The 21299-nt window shown below is 43.0% G+C and overlaps 1 protein-coding gene across 1 annotated transcript; it reads right to left on the bottom strand.

Moving 5' to 3' along the window:
* Nucleotides 1-1268: 1268 nt before the first annotated feature.
* iah1 (isoamyl acetate hydrolyzing esterase 1 (putative)) lies at nt 1269-21299 on the bottom strand. The gene is made up of 6 exons (XM_033021617.1): nt 21204-21299; nt 8947-8999; nt 7413-7561; nt 5264-5425; nt 4093-4214; nt 1269-2173 (listed from the first exon to the last, which is right to left on the bottom strand). The coding sequence occupies exons 1-6, from the start codon at nt 21261-21263 to the stop codon at nt 2003-2005; spliced, it is 717 nt and encodes a 238-aa protein (XP_032877508.1). The 5' UTR covers nt 21264-21299; the 3' UTR covers nt 1269-2002.

Below are 21299 nucleotides of genomic sequence, written 5' to 3' on the forward strand. Positions count from 1 at the left end.
ACTAGTGTGAAAGGGACATCGATGGCCGATGTGGACTCAGTGGGCTGATGGGCTTCATGCTGTATCTCTAAAAAACTAAACTGTCAGTCACTTAGGTTTTTCTGAAAAATTACAACAGTTTTGCATGAAGCATGAGTTACAAGCCAGGGACTCTTATGAAAATCCTGAACTTGCTTAATTCTAACACAACCGTTTGGTCATTTGGGTCCATGTCAGTTCCCAGTGGAGCATTACCTTTGTTATTTTCCCTGTAGATGAGAATGTGCAGATTCCACAGGGACAGCACCAGAGGTCAGGTTGGAATCAGGATCACTGGAGTTGAGGCAGCATCTGCACCACCTTAAATTTCCTGAGTGATTACTGACAATTTCTGGAAAGTGTTTTGAAGTTTCTCTCCTAATGGAGACCAAAGATCATGATCTTTGATGGAGACTCTGGATGGAGCATAGTTTCCTGCAATTGCCTGATGGGTTCCATAGGGAAAGCTGTTTTTTAAATCTGTCCAAGGTTGGATGCAACATGGATTCAGCAAATTAATTCATTATGATGTTCCTCTCATTCATTATAATTTTCCTCTGCATTTGACAGAGGATATGTTTTAGGTCCTTTGCATTTGATATGTTTTCTGGACTTGATTGTTTTTAATTATATACTTAAATAGTTTTGATGTCAGAGCCAACTGCTTGCCAAACATAACTTTGTTATCAATGCCAATTACCAATGATAAAGCCCCGTGTATGTGGGAACTATCAGGCAGACGATGATGTGCTATTTACAACCAGAAGGCTTCCTGTTGTGTGTCAAAAGGAACTTGCCACTGGAAGATCTGCTGCAGATAAATGCACACCTACCAGGTGGGATCGGTAGCAGTGAGCCACTCAGGACATTCTGGGCCACTGATTAACCTGCAACCTATATGCAAACAATTGCTTCAATTTTTCAGTGTGTAACATGCATTCAAATTACTTGTATGTTTTGGGGTGAATTGTAGTCCTCTAATCCCATTATATCCACAGGTGGTGTAATGACTGATCCCATGTTTTTGATAGTGATCAGGAGCTGGGGTTGATAAACTCTCTGGTCATAAATGTTGGGTAGGTTGCATTAACGGTGTATCATGGGCCCAAATGGATATTTGATGGATTTTCTTTTTTTTAAACTTTTTAAGTGGATAACACTCCCGGCAGATTGATTTTCATCTGCTTTTATTCTTTTAGTTGGTTTTCAGCAATATCATAATGTGTTGAAATGACATAATTGAATGATGGTTTGATATCAAAAATGTAAAAGTTTATTTGAATTGTAATATGAACCACAATACTGAAGACTTGCAGCAGTATTTTCTTTGACAACGTTTAAAACAGTGCATGTAGATCACAAGAATACAAAAGTCTTTTCTGATCTTATTAAATTAGCATCAGTTTATTTTGAAGATTTTGCAAATCTCAACATTATGAATATTTTAAGATAAAGAATGAAAGTTTTTAAAGGACAAATGAACCAAGTCACTAGTGACCACTTTACAACGGGAACACCTGACATACTTTCTATACTGGGTACTATGAGTAGAATCATTGGGAAACATGATGCCCGGAGTAAAGGAAGCTGGTGCTTACATATTTCTAGCAGAAAATAAATAAATATTTTCTTAATGTTATTTCTTGCTGTTTTGGGTTTTCATCAGTATGGTCATTGGAACCTTTTTTTATACCTCTGCAGACACCCATTCCAGTTATAGGAATTACTTTACCTTTCCACAGAATATGGTTTTGGCTAGGATCACTATCTTTCACTCTTATTCCTCATTGTATGTTATATTCTGTCCTTCAAATTCATCGTAACATTGATTCCTTAGTATGACGTTGTGTAGCCTTGCACTAATGGCTAAGGCTATATGTAAAAAAAATAATTGGTCTCTATCATATTGACTAGCCCCTAAACATGTTTTGTTTAAAAATCGGATTAATGTAAAAGAATATAGCAAATCCTAACATGGTTGAATTTACAGCAATAGACTGGCTTGGCTGTTTCGGTGATCTATATCGCTCCAGTGTGGGAAAATCATTGGCAGATTTCCTGTTCTCTTTTCAAGCAGAGGCCACAAATGTGTTTCCAGAAACGAACTCCCTTTCTCTGATAAATGTAGCCCATCCAAAAGGTAGGAGGAAAAATTCTGTAAATGTAATGAAAAGAACCTTAAGTTATGCAAAACAATTTACATGGGTGGTGAATATGTAAGATTTATTCATAGTCGCAACAGTCATTACATCTGTTGACCATGCAAGTAAATTGTAGGTCACATAACATTGGCTGTATTGTGTCGGTAAACTGCACAAGCTGAGATCGACAAGCATGCTTTATCATATTTTACTGTATCTTTTTCTTCATACAGTTGCTGTTCTTTCCTGGGATTGATATTTTGATTTTAAAAGTTTTTTTTGGACTGCCTGAAATGGCAGTGTTCCATGATTACTAATTCAAGATCATGTCAGTCACGAGGATAATTATATCAGGCTTGTTCGTACTGTTCTGGTGACATTGTTTGTATACACACTCGTGAGAAAGTGACATCATCAGCAATTTTGTCGGAAATTTAAACTTTCTCCAAAGCGTTTATAACTGTCAGCTGATAGTTTATTGTACAGCAACTTCCTGCAGTAAAATCAGTTACGGTTCCATTGATCATTTTAATCAGTATAGGTCATAACATTGCTTGCATAAAACCAACCTCAACCACTTACAGCAGTGTAGTCAACTAGCTTGATTGACCAGGTATTATTTAACAATTTCCACTATCTCTAGCTATGATGGTGTCACCATAAGCAGGTTTTTCCTTTAGAAAGGAAGTTTGTTCCTGGAAAGTCGTTCCTTGCTTCCTCTCATTACCCAATCTCACCTCCCAAAAACCATGTTTAAGGAATTAAATCTCTCTGCTGGCCAAAATTAATGAACCCAACAAGTATCACAAATCTCCTCTGCCTCTTTATGACGATCTTGATCTTTTGTTATTTATAATAACTTGAGAAATGGAAAATGGTGCTTATTATGTTTAGTTTATCGTCACGTGTACTGATGTATAGTGAAAAGCATTTGTTGCGTGTTTTCCCACTAAATGATTAATGGAAAATCATCACCAAGAACTGATATTGTTCATCTATTTGGAGTCTGCTTCCAAGAGGTTGCATATGCTATATGCTTTATATACATTAACTATTTCTGTTTTACAAATTGAAGTGACCAGAGCCAAGGTTAAGTGTGAAAGACATAGTTGAATTTCTTGAACTACAACTTAGAGATACTTGAAGTTCAGAAATTACAACTATTACTTAGGTGGACAAAAATGCTGGAGAAACTCAGCGGGTGAGGCAGCATCTATGGAGCGAAGGAAATAGGCAACGTTTCGGGCCGAAACCCTTCTTCAGACTGATGTGAGGGTGGGGGGTGGGAAGAAGAAAGGAAGAGGAGAAGCCAGTGGGCTGAGGGAGAGCTGAGAAGGGGAGGAGAAAGTAAGGACTATCTGAAATTAGAGAAGTCAATGTTCATACCGCTGGGACTACCTGAAATTAGAGAAGTCAATGTTCATACTATCACTAAAGGGCCTGTCCCACGAGCATGCGACTGCATGCGGCAAGCGCGACCTAACATGGTCGCTGGGGCCGGTCCCCCTTCGATCGCGGGAGCCGTATGGAGTTGTGCGGGGCTGGTCCCGACATTGGCTCTGAAAAACTGACACTGTCCAAAAATTCCGCGCGGCAAAGGCCTGTCGGCCCGCAGCCGCATTGAGGCCGTACGCAGCGCCTCGACGGGCGTGCGCAGCATCTCGACGCCGTACGCCTTCGCTCGAACTTCATTTCAACTCGTACGGGATCACTCAACCTTCGCGCGGCCCCCGCTTCCGGTTTGGTCGCGCTCGCCGCATGCTGGTGGGACCGGCCGTGTACGGGGATCACTCGACCTCCGCGCGGCCCCCACTTTCGGTTTGGTCACGCTTGCCGCATGCTCGTGGGACAGGCCCTTTAGTGTTACATTCACTGCTCCTTGATCCGGAAATCCAAGTTCAAAGTATAAAGCATTAATTAAGTATTTTCTTACCTGATTCTCACTTTGCATCAAAGTCCAGAGATCAAGCACATCAGTTCCACATTCTGTTGCTACCCTGACACAGACCTGGGTGTACTCCTTGGTTACGGAATTACATCTGTCCAATTTATTACCTGGTAATGACAGTAAACAAAAATAGACGTTATCATGGTATATTAGAATATAATTTAAATCTGTATGTTGCTATCAAGGTTCCGTCAATGAGATTTGCAAACTAATTTGACTGTTAACTTTCAATGAATAAATTCGTCTCACAGACAATTTATACTACAAGTTTGCTATTGATGAAGTCACTGCCTTGTAAACTAAGAGCAAAGGTGCAGTAGGTTTCGGAGATAGCTATGGTAGTGCTTCAGTTCCACAGATATTGCGAGAGAAGCAGATAACAAGGTGTCTGCTGGCACACTCCTGATCTGCTCTAACTGTGTAATGGTTTTTGCCCGTGTAGGGCTCAATGTTAGAGAAATATAGAATGGAATAATAAGGGGAGGAGCTACCATGCATGTTATTTCAGAAGTGACATTAATGTAGACCATTAGCAGAAATTGATGTTGGATGGTTGCCTAGATTCAGAGTGGGAGAGAAGGATAGATGCAGAAAAGTACATTTCGAATATTCAGGTGATATAATTGCGTGACAGAATAATGTAATGGTGAAGCTTTAACCACTTATTTTTTCACATTTGTTCATGAAATGTAACAGAATACGGGGCTTTGCATTTCTGTTTCACACAAAGTACAGAAGGGGAAAAAATGACAGATTACCTTCGCTGAAAGATGTTAAGGAATCATAGTTTTGTTTACAACATTTTGGTAATTTCATGGTTATGATTTATATTACATTCCACGTCGACTTAATTTCCCAGCTGCCATGGTGAGTCTCACTCATATCTGTGCACCAATTGTACACAACTCTGGATGCCCATCCAGTAACAACCACAATGCTGTTATACCCCATGCCACATACTAAGTGAAACAAAAATAGATAGAAATCAAAATAATATTTGCATAGTGGGAGTCTGTTGCAGGAGATTGGACTCTCTTACTTACTGAACAGACTGAAAAATAGATTTAATTAATTTAATCACTGGGCTTCAACTAACTTTCAATGTTTCATTGATTTGATTTATTTAGATTGCGTGTATGAACGTGTTCGCTGTTACCCTTGGCAATGCATGTCATTTCCCAGGCCGATACATCCAGCGGAGGCGGTGTTATCATGATCACCTTTTCTTCGCAAATGCCGATAGATTTCAGGTACTGGATTATATGTTTCAGATTTTCAGCATATTCAGGCAGAGGAATGTGCTGGGCTGGGTTGACATCTGGTCACAAACCAAAAAGGACAAGTTACACAAGGTGGTGCAGTAGTGATTATTGTATAGGATGCACGTTATATAATGACACTCTCCAATGACTGCTTCCAAACCCATTACAGTCCACCATTGGCCATTCATTCATAGTAAGCAAATTCCCACATTTATGCTAATCTCAAACCCACTCCCACCTTTCCTCATCAAATCTGAGTCCACTGCACTTAATAGCATCTTTACTAATTAAATAGATACTTTATTCATCCCCTCCAGGAAATTCAGATGTCCTTGCAGCACACTAATAAAAATACAACATGACATTGAAGAAGAAATTTAACATGAAACATAAAAACATCCCCCCACAATGGGGGAAGGTACAAAGTCAAGTCCTCTTCCACTTGTCCACTCTATTGAGGCCTCTGCCGCCACGGCGGCCTGATGTTTCAGGCCCATCTCGCCAGACGATGGTGCTCCGGCGTCGGGAGAACCCTCTCAGCGGTTTGTGATACCTGGAACGGCCGCTTCCTTACTGGAGACCGCGGCTCCCAAACCCAACACTGGCGATCTCAGTGAGAGATCCCAGGCTCCCGATGTTAAAGTCAGCGGCTGGCTGCTCCACAGATCCGCGATGTTCCAATCAGCGGACCCAGCACCCCGAAGCTCCAGCACGGCGACCCTGGCAAGGCATCGCCCGCTCCGCGAAGGTGTTCCAGCGCTGTGCCGCCGCCGAAGCCATGGCTATGGCCGGTCCCATCAGGAAATGCTGCTCCAGTCCTGATGGTAGGCCGTGAGGACGGGCCAAAGATGCGGTTCGGAGGAAAGCCGCCTCTCAGCCAGGTAGGGACTGAGAAAAGCAGTTTCCCCCCTCCCCCCCCCACATAAAAAGACTAGACCCCCCACAACACACTTTTAACGTACTAAAAATAAAACACAAAGAAGTGAAAAGACGGACAGCTGCAGGACAGGCAGCCATACTTCAACCACTCTCTGTACTAGCAACTTGCACATTCTTGAGAGGTAAAGAAAGCTATTCTATTGAATTGCTCGTTGATCATCTGACAGTGATGATTCCAAGTTACAATTCTCCACAAGTGAAGACTTTCCACATTCCATTCAATTCATTTTCTGTCATTTTAAACATTTGTATTTGGCCAAATTCAGACTTTTGAGAATTGATCTTCGAATCTGTTTTCTCAAGATAGATATCATTTTTTTCACTACCTTTACATTCGTGTTTAGAATATTACATTTGTTCTAACAATTTATCACTTTTTTCTCCTTCCTTTCTATCACCAATGACAATCCATATCCTGTTTAATGAAATGATTTTTGTAAGAGGCAGTAAAAAAAAAAACAGTCAAATTCTTGGGCCAACAATTATTTCTTAATAGGTGATCATTGACAAGCTCCTCATCTTAATACGTTCAAGTGCAGTGAACACCCTTTAATTGTGTAAGGCTTCGTTAATCAGTTTAAGGAGATAGGATGAGGTTTTATAATAGGGACACACACTTAAGACCAACATTCTCCATCTGTTATGGATGATTCCAATGACTAGCTTATTTAGGAAGAATCCCAAATCTATTCCTGCTCTGTGGTGGAAAAGTTTGTTCCCTGGCCTTGAGCTTTTATGTTTGCATTTCAGTGTCATTGGCTGATTTTTTTCTCTCTCTCCCCATGTCTAAATTTATGTTTAAATATTACCAAGCAAGAATTCCTAAGGGAAGTCCATCTCAGATCTTTCTTCCCATACAGATGTTGACACATTTTGCTGTAGGTGTCACTGCACTGCCTTCTGGACTAATACCGTTGATAATTTTCTCCTTCATGATGGTTAATGAACAGCGAGCCTTCTTGTACCCACCCCCCACCTGACAGCAGTTGACAGCACAGCCTGTGAAATGTGCTCAGACCCTTACTCCAGATTTATACGTGAATTGTTTTCTAAAGAGGTAGACTTTTAAAGCTTGAGGGCAGAGGTAATGTATGCAGTGCTTACCTTTCAAAGCAGAGTCGTTTGCTCCAAAAAAGACAACAACAGCGGCAATAATCCCTTGGTCAGTAGGCCGAGTAATAATCTTTGGCAGAACAGTTAGGGCCCATTTTGTATTGTATCCTGACAAACCACGATTCAGCACGTCACACTTCCTACAACAAATGCGATTATAACTTTGTGAATAAGAACAAGAAAAATAGTTGGTATGTAAATGATGCATTTTCATTCAGAATGTGAACTTCCTGTCTACTCATCCTTAAAGTACATAATTTGCTGGCAGGTTCAGTGCTGTAATACTTTCCTATTTGATCGCCCCATTTCCACTCTACAGAAACTAACTTGCTTTGGAATCCTCCTGCCCTTATCCTGACTCCCTTCCATTACTTTTATCCATGACAGAACATCATTCTTCCTTAACATCCTCAAGCCAGTTCCAATCTACACTCTTTTGATCCTACTTATAGAGTTCCAGCACAGAAATAGGTTCTTCGGTCCACTCTATTGCCAACCATCAACCACCCATTTACACTGATCACTTTCTATTCTCATATTCTCAGCAACTCCCCTGCCAGATTAATAATAATAATAATAATGGATGGGATTTATATAGCGCCTTTCTAATACTCAAGGCGCTTTACATCGCATTATTCATTCACTCCTCAGTCACACTCGGTGGTGGTAAGCTACTTCTGTAGCCACAGCTGCCCTGGGGCAGACTGACGGAAGCGTGGCTGCCATTCTGCGCCTACGGCCCCTCCGACCACCACCAATCATTCACACACAGGCGAAGGTGGGTGAAGTGTCTTGCCCAAGGACATAACGACAGTATGCACTCCAAGCGGGATTCGAAACGGCTACCTTCCGGTCGCCAGCCGAACACTTAGCCCATTGTGCCATCTGTCGTCCCTAAATTACACCTTAGGGATAATTTACAGTAGCCAATTAACCTACCATGCTGCACGTCTTTGGGATGTGTGAGGAAACCTGAGCACCCGAGAGAAATCCACGCGGTCACAGGGAGAACGTGCAAACTCCGCACCTGAAGTCAAGATTGAACCCGGGGCACTGTCTGCTGTGCCACTGCATTCCCCAATTCTCTTTGATGCCTCTCTCTTCACCAACCTTCTGACTTCCACTTCGTTTTCAAAAACGTACAAAATAAATTTCTCCCGTTGCATCTTTTTGTTCCAGCTGTTAATTCCTTTCCAATAATTTTTCCTCGGCACCAGGATTTGGAACATCCTGCACAACAACCATCCTTCAGCTGCTAAAATTCTCTCCCGAGTTGAAAAAATATTTCCAGTCCTATTTATAGGGAGTGGAAAACTCGAAACTGAAGACTGGATCAAAGAATATTTCACTATCAGCGCTGCTGTCCGTTAGTTAAGAAATAAATTAAGATCCTGCAAAATTACTTTGATGAACGGGTGACTGCTGCCACTTCATTTGTTTAAAAAAAATTGTACTCTGGTAGACTGCAATTTTATAATAGCAATTCCACTGCCAATATTGTAATGTGTAGACATTTTAAACTTACCTAACAAGTCTGTTTGCAATTGCAGCACCCCATCCTCCATTCTCAAAGGAACCCTGAGAGTAAAAACATTAGTCACATAATTAGATGGTAAAAAAGTACAGCTGTTGTCCCCAATTTCCTGCATCATATCAGTGCCATCATCTCAGTAAATTTGCATAACAAATGTTTCCCTCTTCCTTCAGCCACCTTGTAAAATTTGAAACCACATATCATTCAGATTTGTATCTTTGCTGAAACGCCCCATAAATGATTTGGCTTCAACTGCTTTCTGTGGATGGTGTCATTTCTTCTTATCCCAGTTCTAAATTGCATACTCAATAATCTTAGGCTGTGATTTCTGGTTCTTGACTACCCCACTATTAGGAACATTCTTCTTTGCCAGTCCAAAGCACAAATGTCCTTCCTCAGATAAGGAGGCAAAGTTGCACATAATGCTGAATTTACGGTCTCACCAAGGCCCTGCATGACTACAGCAAGACTTTCCTGATGCTGCACCCAAACCTTCTTGAAATTAAGACCCTGAGGTGCCACGGCCATATCCGACAAAACAGGCCTGGCTTGCTGCCGTGCCCGGCCCCTGCTCACTCCGTGGACCAGAGAGGAGGGAATCGGAAGAGAGGACCTGTAAACAGGCCTGCACCTCGACGGTGGAGGCTCGGCTGGATCGGGCATCGAGCGCATGGACTGGATGCGACCTGCAGCTGTGTGGAACACCTAACAACAGCTGGGACTTGAAAATTGTGCCAAATCTGGCGATCCTACTGCTATACACTTGTACTGTATCTGGGACGTTTATTTAAGATGTATCTAAGTCCTTAAGTATCTAAGAACTGTATACAAAAAATGAATTTCACTGTACTGCGACAGGTGACAATAAAATACCATTGAACCCGTTCTGACCAATGGCTTTCAAATAAAAGTGATCAACAGCCTGAGAACCATTAATAGACACAAAAAGCAGGAGTAACTCAGCGGGTCTGACAGCATCTCAGGAGAAAAGGAATAGGTGATGTTTCGGTTTGAGATGCTTCTTCAGACCATTTCCCTAGACCAGCTTCAATACAAGGAACCTTGTGGATTCTGTGGCTCATCAAATCAGTGATTTGGATTTTGTTCAATCAATGCATTTGTTAGCATAAGATCAAACCTCTAACCAACTTACTTGTTTGAAGGTGCTGTGATGTGATTAAAATTTCTGCAAAATATTGTCACAACTGGGTTAACAACATCAACATAAAATGAGTGAATCAAGCAAACACTATCCTTCTTAAGGTAGACAAAAATGCTGGAGAAACTCAACGGGTGAGGCAGCATCTATGGAGCAAAGGAAATAGGCAACGTTTTGTGCCAAAACGCTTCTTCAGACTGATGTGAGGGTGGAGGGGCAGAAGGAAGAAAGGAAGAGGAGGAGCCAGTGGGCTGAGGGAGAGCTGAGAAGGGGAGGAGAAAGTAAGGACTGCCTGAAATTAGAGAAGTCAATGTTCATACCGTTGGGGTGCAAACTGCCCAAGCGAAATATGAGGTGCTGCTCCTCCAATTTACGGTGGTCCTCACTCTGGCCATGGAGGAGGCAGAGGACAGAAAGGTCGAATTCGGAATGGGAGGGGGAGTTGAAGTGCTGAGCCACCGGGAGATCAGGTTGGTTATTGCGAACTGAGCAGAGGTGTTCGGCGAAACGATCGCCAAGCCTACACTTGGTCTCACCGATGTAGAGCAGCATCTGCAGTTCCTTCTTAAACACTATCCTTCTTAAAATGACTACTTGTAATAACACATCAATATCCACGCCGAACAAAACTCTTGAAATCTTGCGTATGTGCCATTCCTGCACGACATCAAAGTGCACTTTAAAGTTTGTCAATAATGTACAGAGAGGCTTCAAACATATTTTGCTGGGATCCCTGGTTCGGGCACCGACTTATCCAATGCTCCACTAAATTCTGCCACTCACTAGAAAGATTAAAAGTGTTAACCCCATCTAATCTTTACATGCATCATCGCCATATCCATTCAGTCTTCCTCCAAGATGGATAAAATCAACTTTTAAACAATCGGAGGTATGTCCTTTGCCAGTTGAAACTATTTTGGTTTTCATCTCTCAACTACTTTTAAATTGTACTTTTAATCTATTTGCATGTCTGCACTATTCAGCTGGCTGTCCCGGAATCACTGATGCCTTGTACTGAGGGAGCTTGCATAAACTCTACACACAACAGCCCAGTGTAGCTTCAATCTGAGCAACTTTGATTCTATTACGAGCATACTGCATTGTAACAAGCAGTTGGTGCTGCTCTGGTTCATGTGACAGAGCCACTGTTGCAGCTTACATTCCACATGGGTTCCTTCTCCCTTCATTATACTGGCCTCATGCTAGACTATAACGAACAATGAGCCAATACGATAGCTTCTGGCCAACACAGTGACTTGGTGATCTTTTCTCACAGTTGAGAAAATCTACACTGTCACAGAAGGAAATGTTTTTTAAAAAAAGTCAAAGGAAGTACTTGGAAGATTTATCTAGAAATCAAACCTCTCTATTTTCTTTATCTTCTTCCTTCAGTGAACATAAAAATATTGGAAGAAGATAAACACATTTTTATTAATTATACTAGGTTCCAACCTTGTGCTTTTTAGTTTAGTTTAGAGATACAGCATGGAAACAGGCCATTCGGCCCACCGAGTCCGCACCGACCAGCAATTCCCGCACATTAACACTACCCACACCAGGGACAATTTTCACTTATACCAAGTAATGATAATAATAATGGATGGGATTTATATAGCGCCTTTCTAATACTCAAGGCGCTTTACATCGCATTATTCATTCACTCCTCAGTCACACTCGGTGGTGGTAAGCTACTTCTGTAGCCACAGCTGCCCTGGGGCAGACTGACGGAAGCGTGGCTGCCAATCTGCGCCTACGGCCCCTCCGACCACTACCAATCACTCACACACATTCACACACAAGTAGCCAATTAACCTACAAACCTGTACATCTTTGGAGTGTGGAAGGAAAACGAAGATCTCGGAGAAAACCCACGTGGTCATAGGGAGAATGTACACACACCGTATAGACAGCACCCATAGTCAGGATTGAACCCGGGTCTCTGGGGCTGTAAGGCAGCAACTCTACCGCTGTGCCACCCTATTTAAAACAATTTGAATAATTGCAGTTTTTGGATTTTCTATAACCATGTATTTCAAGATTAAACGATCGTGCTTTTGGATTATGGTAATGCAAATCTCGTCTATGATTTAAAAATGATAGAGAGAAAAACATATCTGTCAACTTGAGGAGAGTCACTGGATCCCAATGAGGAAATATATAATAGAACTGCTCGGATAATAACTTTCATATAAGCTATGACATGTTGCAAGAGAAAAGCTTAAGGCTTTCAGAAACACATGTCCCTGCAAGAAATAAAGTACAAAGAAACACACACAGGGAACAAGTGGTTTATTAAAACATGGAAACGCTAATCTGAACATGCATAGCTTTGTTTATTTCTTTGAGGCAATTATAACGCTGTAAGAAGTTGTATTTGGTATAATCTTGTGTTCAGAGAGTAGTTTGTTAATAGGGCACCTTCTTAGGTCATAGTCCATTTGCTCTTCCTTTATGGCACATTCCTGAGCTCCGGGTGTGACATATAAGGGTTTATGGCTGTTTATACTAAGTCCGAGACCCAAGGCTGGAATAGAATAGATTCTGTAATTCAGCTTTGGCTGTTGAATATAATTATGTTGAGATAAGGGATCGGATGTGTGTGCAAGGGAGTACGGTCGCTTGAAGGGGAAAGAATCAGATTGATGGTTATGTGACCTTCGTATAAGTTTGACTTATGTTTATAGAAAGTCGAAGAGGCGACTGTGCTTTGAGTTAGTGGTCTGAAGCTGTGATTTTCCCTTTGTTCTGTAATGTTCGTAAAGAGGCCCTGCAGATGAGATTGGAATTCCATCTCCCAGAGATAGCAGGAGAAGGGGAGACTAAGTTAGAATGAAGTTGTATGTTGGTACGAAACACTTATCAATTAAGTTGACAGTTATACGACCCATGTATACTTGGAAGTTGGGAGGTGTGTGTTTGGAATTAAACTTACAAATCTGTGTAATAAGGTGAACTTATATACTTAATGTTTGTAATGCATAGGTAATAGTATTTTAAACTATGTAAATTGTAGTGAAACTATTTGCGAAATGTATTGTGTCTAAATAGGATTGTAAACATTAGACCTTGTTTAGATCTGTAGAAATATCTATCTTGGTATGGAAAATGTGTTTTGTTTGTATGACTTGTGTGATCATTGTAGTATATGTGTATCTTATATGTTGAGGAGTGGTCTCTCATAATTGAGTCTACTGTAGTTTCATTTTGTTGAAATAAAATGATTCTGAACAAAGTTAAAAACCACAAGGCTAACGAGGGTTGTAAAATGAGGCCAGAGAAGGGGGGGTCATGTGACTACTGTTGTAAATCACCGGAAGGACTCAGATGATTGGTTACTAGTTTGCCATACCCTCTGTATCACAAATGTCTAATACCTATATAATGCCTTGAGTTTGTATCAGAGCTACTAGTTCTCTGAGCCTGCCCCAGAGCTGTTAGCTCTGTGTTGGAAGGTTCAGAGAATTATCGCAGCGCTGCAATAAAGAATTGATTTCGGCAGCAACAAGTGTTTGAGTCAAGTTTTCTTGAATTTAGATTGACAAAAGAACTCAGTTTAACACCATCACCAGAGTAAGAGCGACGAAGCACCAGGAACGCTTAGTCAACCTTGATATTTTAAAAAGAGACTCACATGTGGGATAGGAACATGTCCAGGAATGATATGTAGAATATTTAAGAACATGGAACAGTGCAGCACGGTATAAGGTCCTTCGGCCCACAATACCTCCACCGAGCATGGTGTCAAGTTAAACTAATCTGTGTCTGAATGTGATCCATATTCCCCAATTTCCTGCATATCCATGTGCCTATCCAAAGCATTTGAAATACCACTATCGTACGCCTCCACAAACACCACTGGCAGTTAGTTTTGGTGTGGTCTATCCATCTCATCTACATTTACATCCGTCATTTTTATAAATCTATATATATAAATATAAACAGACACACACAAATATACAAACATATACATACATCGGTCACAAACAACAGAGGTCCCAGCACAGATCCTTACAGAACATCACAGTTCAAGCCAGAATAACACCCATCACAAATTTCTGTCTTCTATGCGCAAGTCAGTTCTAAATCCAAACAACAAAGTAATTGTGGATCCCATGAATGTTAATCTTCTAGATCAGCCTGAATCAGCCCTGGAGATTTATCCACCTTAATGTCCAAGAGCCCCAAGACCTCCTCCTTCTTGATCTCAAGTAGCCCTTGCATATTCACATTCTATACACAGATCGCATTTCCCTTCATGCTATTTTCCCTGGTAAAAACAGATTCCAAAGTACTCATTTAGTACCTCGCCTACTTCACCTGATTTAAATTCCCTCCTTTATCCTTGAGCAATCACCCTTCTCCTTTGTGTATAAAAAGCCGCGAGATTTTCTTTAATCTGACTTGCCAATGACATTCCATGGCTCCTTTTGGTCTTTTTAATTGCCTAATTCTAATTATTTTCTGCTTGCTTTAAATTCCTCAAAAGCCTTGTCTGATTTCATCTTTCTGAACCTTACATACGCTTCCTATTTCTTTTTGACCAGATTTACAACCGCTTTGGTTATCCATGGTTCCTTTACTTTGCCATCCTTATCCTTCCTGTTTACTAGTTGATGTCAGTCCTGAACTCTGACCAGCAGGCCTTTAAACATCTCCCACATGTCAGAGGATAAACACAAAATGCTGGAGTAACGGAAGAGTGCTGGAAACCCTTTGTCAGACTGATAAAGGGACTCGACCTGAAACATCACCTATTCCTTCTCTCCAGAGATGCTGCCTGACCCGCTGAGTTACTCCAGCATTTTGCGTCTATCATCAGTGTAAACCAGCATCTGTGGTTCCTTCTCCCACATGTCAGATATGGAATTACCCAATAACAATTTTTCCAATTTACCCTCCTGCCTAAAGTAGATTAGCTCTTGCCTACTAATCTGCTTTACCCAAATCTGCTTCATCCTAATTTAGTGCCTTCCTTTTCCCCAAATCCATATTTATCCTTATTCATAACTATCTTGAAACCTCTGCAGTTGTGATCAATGTTCCCAAAATACTCTTCCACTGAAACACTGGTCACCTGGCCAGGCTCGGTTCAATATGGTCCCTCTTCGGGTTGGATTATCCACAAACTGTTTCAGGAAACTCTTTTGGAGATACCTAACACATTCTACCCAGCTCCCTTTTCACTAAATACCAGTCAATATTGGGGAAGTTAAAGTGACAACCCTGTTGTGTTTTTTTTCTTTCCTTAATCTGTCTACATATCTCCCTCAATCTTGAGTCTGAAGAAGGGTTTCGGCCCGAAACGTCGCCTATTTCCTTCGCTCCATAGATGCTGCTGCACCCGCTGAGTTCCTCCAGCAATTTTGTGTACCTCCCTCAATCTCCCACTGGCTATTGGAAGGGCCTATAACACACTCCCCTTATAGTGATTGCACCTTTCTTATTTATGAGCTCTACCCAGTATGTCCTCTCTGAGTGCTGCGGTGGTTGTCTCCCTGATTTAGTAAAGCAACTCTATGCCTTTTACCTCACTCTCTATTATGTTTCAAACATTGAAACCCTGCAACGTTGGGCTGCCCGTCGTGCCTCTCTCCCAACCAACTCTCTGCAATGGCCACAACATCATATTTCTAAGCATGGATACAGGCTCTAAGTTTGTCTGCTTTACCCACGATAATCATCCGTTAAAATTAACACACTTCAGCCCATCAGTTTGACCATATTCCTTTACCTCTCCCTGCCTGTCCTTGCTTTGAGATTTACTGGTTTTAATCTCTAACATCCCATCAGTTCTTACATTTGCTGACCTTCTACTCTAGTTCCCATCCTCATGCCACTCTGGTTTAAACCCTCCCATATAGCACGAGGGAACTTCTGTGCAAGGATATTGGTCTTCTTCCATTCAGGTGCAACCTGTCCCTCTTATATAAATCCCTCTGCCCTAGAAGAAATGCACCAACTCCTCAGCCATGCATTAAGCCACCCTGTCCTCCTATTCCTATCCCCACCAACACCAGAAGTACTTTCCTCGAGGTCCTGCTTTTTAATCTTTTGCTTAACTTCCTATATTCACTCTGCAGAACTTAATCCCTTTTCCTACTAATGTCATTTGTGCCAACGTGCACTACTTCTGGCTGCTCACCCTCCCACATGATAATGTCCTGTAGACGCTTTGAGGCCTTGTCAATGGATATTTTTAAGACAGAGATAGATTCTTGATTAGTATGGGTGTCAGGGGTTATGGGGCTGAAGGCAGGAGAATGGGGTTAGTTAGGAGAGACAGATCAGCCATGATTGAAGGGTGGAGTAGACTTGATGGGCCGAATGGCCTAATTTTGCTCCTATTACATGACCTCTTGGATCCTGGCACCAGGAGTTCTAAATGTCACACATCAGCTAAAGAAATGTAAATGAAACCTGAAAATCATCAATGCAGTACGTCCTCTCCTTTATAAACAGGTTACTGTGAACAAGATATGGATGGATGGCCTTATAAAATGTCACAATTTCTGTAAAAGACAAATACCATGTTGTTTGGTATGTAGGCCATTGCACTCTCAGCAACATCATGCATCATGTGTCTTTCAGACTGAATCAACAGCCCTGATTTGTAGAACCAGCAGTTGCACAAGGTCGCAGGAACCCTCCACACTGAGAATACCCTATCCATTTTCAAATCCCTTGACACCTCCATCTCTTCCTTTAAGATCCAAAAATGGACTTCTTTAAATCAATCTTTCACATCTCATTTATCACTTTATTTGATTTGATGTTGCTAATTATATTAAATGCCTGGGATATATATTTCCAGGTTAATATACAATGTATTGTTCCAGGTGGCGCGACCGACGTTGCAGCGGCCTTTGCAGTCCGTCAGACTTTTGTCTTGTCCCGTTTAGTGTATGGTTTGTAGTGTTTTTTTAATTGTTTTTAACTGTGTATGGGGGGGGGGGGGGGGGGGGGGAATTTAAAAAAATCTCTTCCCTGCACGGGAGACCTGACCGTTTCCCTGTCAGGTCTCCATTGTCGTTGGGGCCTAGCACCGTGGAGCGGCCTCCAGCCAGAACGACCTGGGGGCTCCAGTCGCGGAGCGTGCGGACTTACCATCATGGGGCTGACCGGCTTTGGAGCGTGGGGAGCTGTGGTGGCGCGCGGCTGCGACTCGACTCCAGAGCTTCGGAGGCTCCAGCCGCAGGCCCGGTGGACGGTAACATCGGGAGCTCGTGGGTCCCTGGTAGGAGACCGCTTTTCGGAGCCCCCGCAACGGCAACTTCTCCCGCCCGAATTGCGGGGTTGAAGGCGACCCAGAGCGGGGCCTTACATTGCCCGGCGCAGCTTAAACGGCCGCGGGACTTACCAGCACCCGCCGGGGGCTCCAACATCAAGACTCGGGCAGGGCCTTACATTGCCTGGCGTGGTCTTAATGGCCACGGGACTTGCCATCGCCCGCTGGGGGCTTTAACATCGGGAGAAGAATGGAGAGCAGGGGAGAGTGAGGAGATTTACTGTGATGGATGTTTGTGTAAATTGTGTTGGTGTGTGTCTTGGTTCTTTTCTTGTATGGCTGCAGAAACCAAATTTCGTTTGAACTTCATTGAGGTTCAAATGACAATAAATTGTATGGTATTGTTTATTTTACAGAGGATTAATTATTCAAACATAGATAGCAATGAAGCAATGAAGAATGCAGAATCCACACTGTTTCAAAAGGGTAGTGGGCTAACAATGAAAAGGGGAATAGGGATGTTGTGAGCTGGCATGAAGTGGGCCACTTGCAGACAGCTGCTATGCACAGGACAAAATTACATTTTCCAGTTATGCAAAAAAACCCTTATCATGGACACATATTCCAAGCACATATGGGTGACACCTTTGCTATTAGTTTAGTTTAGAGATACAGCGCGAAAACAGACCCTTCGGCGCAACCGAGTCCACGCCGACCAGCGATCCCCGCACATCCTACACACACTAGTGACAATTTACACATACACCAAGCCAATTAACCTACATACCTGTGCGTCTTTGGAGTGTGGGAGGAAACTGAAGATCTCGGAGAAAACCAACGCAGTCATGGGAAGAACGTACAAATTCCATACAGACAGCACCCATAGTCGGGATCGAATCGGGGTCTTTGGCGCTGCAAGCGCTGTAAGGAAGCAACTCTACAGCTGCGCCACGGTTTGCAGCAAGGCAGAATACACAAAAATAAAGGTAGACATAACCATTCCCATGGTATTAGTTGAAGAAGTGTATTTATCAACATTTCCAAGGGATATATTGCCATACTCTTTGTGGGAGCTTGTCATGCAGATAGTTGTATGGTAGGAATTGGGCCTGCAAATGTACCATGTAAATGCAAGTCTTTTTAAGTTGATGATAATGATGATGATCATCATCATCAATAATTTTTAAAAAGTTAATCTTTTCTTTTAAGTTTTTATAACTTTGTCACTACTTCACTGCTAACACCAAATACAAGCTCCTAATATGTCTGTCAGCGAACATTCAATCAGCTGTTCCTGTTTTCTCCACCTACTTTGCCTCTACCAGGCCAACCTCTCCTACATATTCTCCCTGGTCTAACTTAAGGGGCTGTCCCACTTGGGCGACCTAATTGGCGAGTTTAGAAGAGTTTGAAAAAAATGACATGTAGAAGACCTCCTTCGGCTATGTAGAAGACCTCCTTCGACCTCCATCGACTATGTTGAAGACCAGCTACGACTAGCTACGACTAGCTTCAGGAAAATTGGACACCCAATAGTGGAGAGTGAAGACGACCTCCCTTCGACTATGATGAAGACTATCTACGACTACCTACGACTAATATGCCGACCTACTACGACTAAACATACGAGTAAAAAAAGTATCGATTTTTTCGATGGCCACCTTTTTTTACTCGCGGGCATTTTTTAACATATTGAAAAAAATGCCGCGACCTAGCTGAGGCCTCAAGTACGCGGAGGCCACTCTCGAGCATGAAGGAGAGTTACGAAGACCTCCTGCGACCTCGTGTCGACCATGCTCTGAGTACAAGTCGAGGGCAAACTCGCCAGAACGCGCGGATTAGGTCGCCCAAGTGGGACAGGCCCTTAACTCTCATCCATCTCCAGACTTTCTATTAACTTTCATGCTTATTTGATTTCTTTATATCCATAAGACCAGCCTACTGTTCCCTCAGCTCCAGTTCAAGAAGCAACCCTCTCAGGAGGCACAACATTTGCCACTGTCTTCTGGCACCTCTCCTGTATTTACGACTCGTAAATTTCAGCCAGGGCTTCCAACATTTCCTCTCTAGTTTCCCAACCGTGTCCTCGGATATATTTGATCTGGTCCGGGAGATTTGTTTAACTTCATACACGTCAGGACCTTCAGCACCACTTCAACCATAATACTGACTGCTCTCAAGACATGTAATCATGTAGTCTTTTCACTGACCCGATTGCATGCAACAAAAAGCTTTTCACTGTACCTTGGTACACTTGACAATAATAAACAAAACAACATTTCATAAGTTCATAGGACATAGGAGGAAAAGTAGGAAATTCAGCCCATCGGGTCTGCTCTACCATTCGATCATGGCTGATCCATTTTTCCCTCTTAATCCCATTCTCCTGCCTTCGCCTTTAACCTTTGAAACCCATACTAATCAAGAACCTATCAATCTCCACTTTAAAAATACTCAATTACTTGGCCTCCCCAGTCGTCTATGGCAATGAATTCCACAGATTCACCACCTTCTGGCTAAAGAAATGCCTCCTCATCTCCATTCTAAAGATAGGTCCATTCAGCTGTTGCACACAACACATAATCCACCAAAATTTCCGCCACCTCCCACCACTAGCCACATTTTCCCATCTCTATCCCTTTCCGCCTTCTGCAGAGATGGTTCCCTCTGCAACTCCCTGGTTAACTTATCCCTTCCCACCCAAACCACCCCCTCTCCAGGTACTTTCCCCTGCAACCGCAGAAGATACAACACCTGTCCCTATACCTCCTCCCTCGACTCTGTCCAGGGACCTCAACAGTCCTTTCAGGTTAGGCAGAAGTTCACTTGCACCTCCTCCAACCTCATCTACTGTATCCGTTGTTCAAGATGAGGACTCTTATACACCGGCAGACCTAACGCAGACTGGGCGATCGTTTCGCGAAACACATTCGCTCAGCCCAGGTGAACCAACCTGATCTCCCGGTTGCTGAACACTTTAATTCTCCTTCCCATTCCTACACAGACCTTTCTGTCCTAGGTCTCCTCCGTTGTCAGAGCGAGGCTAAACGCAAATTGGAGGAACAGCATCTCATATTTTGCTTGGGCAACTTTTACAGCCCAGTGATATGAATATTGATTACTCTCACTTCAGGTAGCCCCGTCATTCCCTCTCTCCCTATCCCTCCCCCACCCAAGTCACACCACCTTCTCATTTCCATCCAACAAACAGCTTACAATGGCCTGTTTCCTTTATCGTCGTTACTCTTTGGCATCTTTCATTCATTGTTCTTTATCTCTCCACATCATTGGATATATCTCTCGTTATCCCTAACCAGTCTGGAGAAGGGTCTCGACCCGACCCATTCCTCCTCTCCACAGATGCTGCCTGTCCCGCTGAACTACTCCAGCTTTCTGTGTCTATCTTCGGTGTAAAGCAGCATCTGCAGTTCCTTCTTACACATACGCCCATTTATTCTGGAGCTGTGCCCTCTGGCCCTAGACTCTCCCGTTGCTGGAAACATTTGATGGACATGTGGACAGGTGCATGTATTGGAAAGGATTTATGGACCAATTGTACCAAATGGGATTATCTCAGAGAGACACCTTGGGTGGATTAGAAGAGTTGCATCCGTGTTGTCTGCCTCTGTTTCCCTTCTTCTGCTGCGCTTTAACCCCACTGCCCGATTATTTCAACCACTCGACTCTGCTCCAAAGGCCCGTGTTTGCTCCTTAAACACCGGGGTCGCCAGCTGCTTGGAGCCGGGGACCAGCGTGTTCTCCTCCCGGCCCGCAGGCTCCGCTCACCGGTAACGGCGCCGCCGCCCCTCCAGGTCCCGGGCTGAGGGGGAGGCATTTCCTCAGCCCGGCCCCCGCCCGCCCTACCTGAGTGATGGAGTCACCGAAGAGAAGGATCCGCGGCCAGGCCGGCCCGTCACCCGCCATCAACCGCCACCGCCACCGCCACCACCGGGCAGAGCA

The sequence above is a fragment of the Amblyraja radiata genome, chromosome 5, assembly GCF_010909765.2.
Source record: "Amblyraja radiata isolate CabotCenter1 chromosome 5, sAmbRad1.1.pri, whole genome shotgun sequence".
Classification (NCBI taxonomy): domain Eukaryota; kingdom Metazoa; phylum Chordata; class Chondrichthyes; order Rajiformes; family Rajidae; genus Amblyraja; species Amblyraja radiata.